The following is a 5,862-nucleotide window of genomic DNA, read 5'->3' on the forward strand; positions in this document are numbered from 1 at the left end:
GTAATAATAATGGCAGAGATGAAAAATAGAGAGTGCACATCATTTGGACACAGCAGTAATTTATACCATGTACTCCCATAGCAGTAACACACAGCAGGTTATTTCACCTCAACACCTTCTGTGATTCTTTAAAAAGTCTCTGAGGAGAGTTTAACAGAAAATGAGAACCCATTGCACATTCCAGTAAAAACTTTCTACATTAGCCCGTAAAACATTATGGGCTTGAGTGTGTAATGAAGGAAAATAGCCCTACTGGTCTTATCTTCTTGAGATGCTGTGATATATTAGATGTTTCTGGGAAGAAGCTGCAGGCCACACGATTATTCTACCCAAAAAGCAATCAACAAGTGGACTAACTTTTGATAAATTTGTTCTTGGAAACACAGACATTTGCTTTAGAAAGCCTCTTGCTGCTGGTAAATTTTCTTCTCAAGACTTGAGAGGTGTACACAACAGTTGGTTTCATATTTCACTGTGAATTAAAAGAATGTACCTAGAATCCATCCTTATAAAACTTTCAAGTGAATATTTGTATGCATCCTTATACAGGTTATTGATTCACTTTGTGACGTACACTAGGTAATTTGGACTGATGACGCAGTGAGATGGAGTCAGCAAATGGTTGATTGTGGTGTTTTGTGTCAGTCTCTGCGACAGGTGCTGTCAACAACAGCTGAAACAATCTATCAATTAATTGATTAGTCTGGCAAATTAAGCCCACATTTTAACCCTATTTCCAGAAAATTGCAAAAAAGAATGCAAATTCATGTATTTCCATCCACTACTATTCACTCATTCATTCATTCATTCATGAATATTAGGAGTTGGTTTGTTGAGATAAAGCTCAGCTGGTGGCGTTGATTCTCCAGTTGGGTGTCATTACAGCATTGCCAGAGAAGAGGACGCAACAAGACCTAATTTAAAAAGCATCAGTCCAAACTCCTAAAAACAAAAACAATGTGGAAAATGTGTTGGAAATACGGCATTTATGGATCAGTGGACAATTATCACAACTAAAGCAAGATATGACAAAGCTCAATGTTTCCACACTTTCACAGTTTGATTTAATAGATACATTAACTTTCCCACCTCAGTCAAGTATAAACATTCGTTTTAGATGTGTATACATTTCCACTCTTAATATATAATAAAAATGTACATTAAAACAGGTGGATGGAAACTCACTTACTGTAATAAGACTTTGACAGCTGCAATGAAAAATTAGGATAATAAACTGAGTAATTCTATAGTATATAATGTAAATAACAGAACATTTTTAAGACGACAAAGGAAATTATGGTGTAATTTAATTTTTTGCATTCTATTTTTCATAATTCTCTGACATTTTGTAGACAAAAGTAAATCTATGAATTGAGAAATATAATCGGCAAGTTAATTGATAATGAAAATAACTATTCGTGTCAAACCCACTGTAGGACAGTATCCAACACTTTCTTCTGAAGGGAAACAAGCTCTGCATTACAAATCAGTGTAACCTTTTGTTCAGTTTGCCTGTTTTTTTTTTGTCAATTTCAGTGCAGATTATTTCCCAGGAGCATCACAATAATGCACTCACTGTCACAGATCTTGAGTTTTTAGCATAGAGGAAAGCATGCTTCTCCCTGAAAGCTCTGTGGTGTTAACATTTACAGGGAAAACACTCACATTTACAATAAAACATTTTGGAATGGTCTTGAATTATTGAAGTATTGAAATCATACTACTTTACTTTTAACATCGTCCCAATATACAAGCATGAAACTTGCATTAAGAGGATTGCAGTGACGCTAATGATCTTTTAATTTATTTATTTTAAAGCTGTTTTGCGTTCTATTATGAATCGACTCTCTTTCCTTGATTCTTGCTGATAAGAAATCCAAAGTATTTACCATCTGCAAAATCTGAATATCACACTTTCAAAACAAGGATTGTGTTGTTGACTGACGTGTGTGTCTGTGTGTGTGTTAGGTCTGGTGACGTCCCTGTCCGAGGGCTGGTACAGCCTCCTCCTGGACCTGCAGAACCGCCTCAACAAGGTCATCAAGAGCGTGGGCAAGATTGAGCACAGCTTATATCCTTCTTATATTCAGACTGTCACAGCACTGACCGCTGTGGTTGTGTTATAGGCAGTAAACTCAGAGATTTGGAGAATTATGGGTGATTGCACATACAGCACAGATACATTTAAAGGAGTCCGGTATTAAAGGATCTGGATCCTGATTGAGTGACTGACACCGGCTGCCTGTTTTTCTGAACTGTGATGTTTTTATTAGACTTTCCACACAGCACGCTGAATATTTGTTGACTGTGCCTAAGGTAAGAAAATGTGATATTGTAGCTAAAGTGCCATCCTCAGGCGAATCATCAGCCTTGTATTGATTTTCCTTGACTCCGCTGCACCTGGAGGTCCTTCCACACAGAGCGCAAGACAGAGCAGGCCACAGGATTCATCGACGGGGATCTGATTGAGAGCTTCCTGGATCTCGGCCGAGCCAAGATGCAGGAGGTCGTCAGTACTCTACAGGTAGGAGCTTATGTTCATCCATACTTTATCTACTAGATGTTGAACCAAATGATCCTTTTTCTCTGCATCTTTTTTTTTATCCTATATTTATGTGGAAAAAAAAGAGTCAGTTATTTCAAGACTGTGAACACACTGAGTTGCTTCATACTCGAAAAGAGGATTAAGCACTCAGGCATTAAGCTTACTTAACAGTTCTCTCATTGCCAGGTTATTGGCAAAGCTTGTAGTGACCTGTAATGTGCACAAATATAGAAGTTTCTTAAATTAAAGGGAGGCATAAGCTTGTTATTAGACCCTGGTCCTCTGCCCTGATAACAAGTGTATTGTGTTCGCCCAGAAACATCTGGTGAAGAGGCAAACTAAGATGGTGGTGTTATTTTTGTTTTTGGCTTCAAGCAATGTTGAACCTTCAAAGAGCCTTAAGACAGTTTTATTAGTGGCTCCTGTGCTGAGAACTGGGAATACGCTTCATGGCAGAACAGGTGGCAAAATCACTTTTGGCAGAACAAATAAGCATATTGTGCTTAGTGTCTCTTAACTCTCATTGCATTTTTAAAAAAATCTTACTTTTACCTCATAAACAAAGGCTATTCCCTGTTCGCCTCTCTAGACCAGCTGATAAAAACAGTCCAAAATATTTTGATGATTTCTTTGCCAGCAAACGTTTTTTTTTTTAAGCCAAAATTCTACTAAAGTTGGAACACTGCTTTAAAAATAAAATATGTTGCAGTATTAGTTGCTCACTTGCATCCTTGTCAAAATATAAAATAATGAATTGACCCGTTATCTTACTATCGGAAAATTTGTGCTGCAACTATTCAAAATCTAGTAATTTGACTATTAGTCTAATTAATTATTCACTCTAGAAAACAACAGAAAAACATAAGAAAGAGTAGGGTAGACACAGAAGTTACAGATGATACTAATTAAGGCTCTATTCCATTTAGTGTAGCAGAGCCTCTCTAGGGAGGCAACATGCATAATAGCAGCACCCTGTTTGAACTCAATTGAACCAAACCTTAATTAGTATTACTGGTTATTGGTAGCCTTAATTAAAATTTTGAAACACCACTGGAAAAAGTCATGTTGTACAGCAGAAAAAGCCCAAAACAACTACATTTTGCTCAAGTTTTTAGTTCATTAACATCACTGACATACAGAAGAAAAGTGGCACAAAAATACACTGATAAAATGCAATCATTGAAGAAAAATAGGTGGAAGTTATGCAATCAATACTGTATAAGAAAGATAAAAGATTCCCAGGACGTTTAAAGGTCCAAATGTGAATGAGAAACTACAGTGGCTCTCTAGAGCCATTGTATTTGTTGCTATTGGGCTACTATAGAAACATGGTGGTTCAAAATGGCAGCATCTGTAGATAAAAACAGCTCGTTCTAAGGTAACAAGAACATAATGATTCTTACTTTAAGTCGATTATTGACTATTGAAAACATAGCTACGGATATTATATTATGTTTCTGCCAATAGAGCCTCCTAAATGTTACACACAGGACCTTTAAAATCATATTACCACAACTGTTGACTCAATACCACTGAAGACACGCGTCTCCCTCTCCACATGTACGTATTTATTTGTTCTAAAGTGGCACAGGCGGTGTTTGTCTCAGCAGGTGAGGCTCACTATTTGGTGTCATTCAATTTCAGATCGATGACGGAAGCGGCATGAAGCGTGAGGCCACAGTGGATGAGGTCATTAAGATTGTGGAGGAGCTGACGAGGATCCACTAACCTCGACCGTCATCCGGACCCCCATTGAGCGACAGAGGAGGGTCCCGAGGAGGAATGATGGGCAAAACGGCAAGGAAGCGAACTTGGCTTGGGTTTTGCAGATTTGTAAATAATTATAAATAAACAGTGTGTGCATGTTCGTCCTTCAGACTTCAATGATTTGTCAACCGTTGAGGCCCTGAAGGTGCTACATGATGACTGTAGTGCGCTTCATTTAGACAGGCCTCTGGGCGAAGTGTGTAACACCCTGTTTGGACAACAAAAAGACCAAAGTGAAGACATTGGTCTGAGTGTGTGTGTGTGTGTGTGTGCGCGCATGTGTGACTGCGTCTGTGTGAAATAATGGAGTTTAAATAGGAAAAAAACCCAGAAATATTCGTCACCAAAAACATTCTCTGGGATATTTGTGACAGTTACAGGCAGGTTGAAGGTTAGCAGATCCTCTACACCCCACAGTTTAAATCTGACTGATTTACACTTTTCAAGTTTATTATTGAAGTCTGGAGTAAACACGCTGTACGAAAAACAAAATGAGGAAAATGATAGATTTATAGCTATTTTGTCTTTGTGATGTTTTCTTTGTTTATTCTAATAAACTTTGCTTTAGTACTGTTAACATGTGTGTCTCAGTTTGTCCCTATTCCTGTTCCTTTATTATCCTCATAATCAGGCTCCTCTGCTCTTATTCCAAGTAATTGGCAACTCATTTTTATAGACGTCTATCATAGCCACGCTAGCAGCATTAATGTTGGTCAGTTGGCTGTTCCAGCACTTTGGTCCAGACTGGAATTTGAACAACTACAGAGATTCAGGCTCTTTGAGGGATATGTTGTAAGGACTTTGTGGTGTGTTGTGGTGATCCCCTGACTTTCCCTGCAGTGCCACCATGAGGTTGACATTTCTGCTTGAAATGTCTCCATGATTATTGCATTTGCTTCCGTCAAATTTGGTACAGATGTTCAAGGTCACCAGAGGATCCATCGTAATAATTTTGATCCAGAGACCTTTCACATAATGCCAGGGCACAAAATTAGCACCAGCCAACAGCCGAATGCCGGTGAAATATGCAAGTGGCTGATAGATGTGCTTTACTCAACCAAAACCAAAAAATCTGTGATAATCTATTGAGTGTAGTGATGTATCGTCGGCTCTATTTCTTTTTTTCTAAATCAAAACAAGGAATAATAGGATGATCCAATAACATGTTTGTTAAATACAATCCAGAAGGATTTCACTTTGGTAATAACATTAAGACCCCAAGCATAATGAGACTTTTATGTGTCGTGCAGGTCGCCAACATACAAAACATAGTTCAATATGAATAAAAAGTTAAATATCTGTGTAATAGTGTTTGATGTTTTTACCTTGAGGGTTTTTATACCAAGCATAATGTGCAAAATATTTCTGAATTTGGCAGAATTATAAAAGCCAGAAGTGGAACCAAATGAAGAGCCGCTTGGAAGCCGAAAGAGACGACTTTTACTGCTGAGCTGAGCCAAATTGTCAATTGACACACTCGGTGTGTGTCGGGATTCCCATCACTAATTGACTGGCTGGTAAAATGTAAACATTTACTATCAGTTTGTTCG

At 38.0% G+C, this 5,862-nt stretch overlaps 1 protein-coding gene across 1 annotated transcript in view; it reads left to right on the forward strand.

Annotated features, from left to right (window-relative positions):
* ddb1 (damage-specific DNA binding protein 1) overlaps window positions 1-4,889 on the forward strand; it is a gene marked incomplete in the record, with an annotated part of 39,583 nt that extends 34,694 nt beyond the window's left edge. The window contains 3 exon segments of the mRNA XM_035651694.1: window positions 1,969-2,071; window positions 2,401-2,524; window positions 4,190-4,889. Of these exon segments, the coding sequence (XP_035507587.1) occupies window positions 1,969-2,071; window positions 2,401-2,524; window positions 4,190-4,273 (311 nt within the window).
* Window positions 4,890-5,862: the final 973 nt, after the last annotated feature.

Source organism: Morone saxatilis, unplaced genomic scaffold (assembly GCF_004916995.1).
Source record: "Morone saxatilis isolate NCDOM2014 unplaced genomic scaffold, NCSU_SB_2.0 Contig11, whole genome shotgun sequence".
NCBI lineage: Eukaryota > Metazoa > Chordata > Actinopteri > Moronidae > Morone > Morone saxatilis.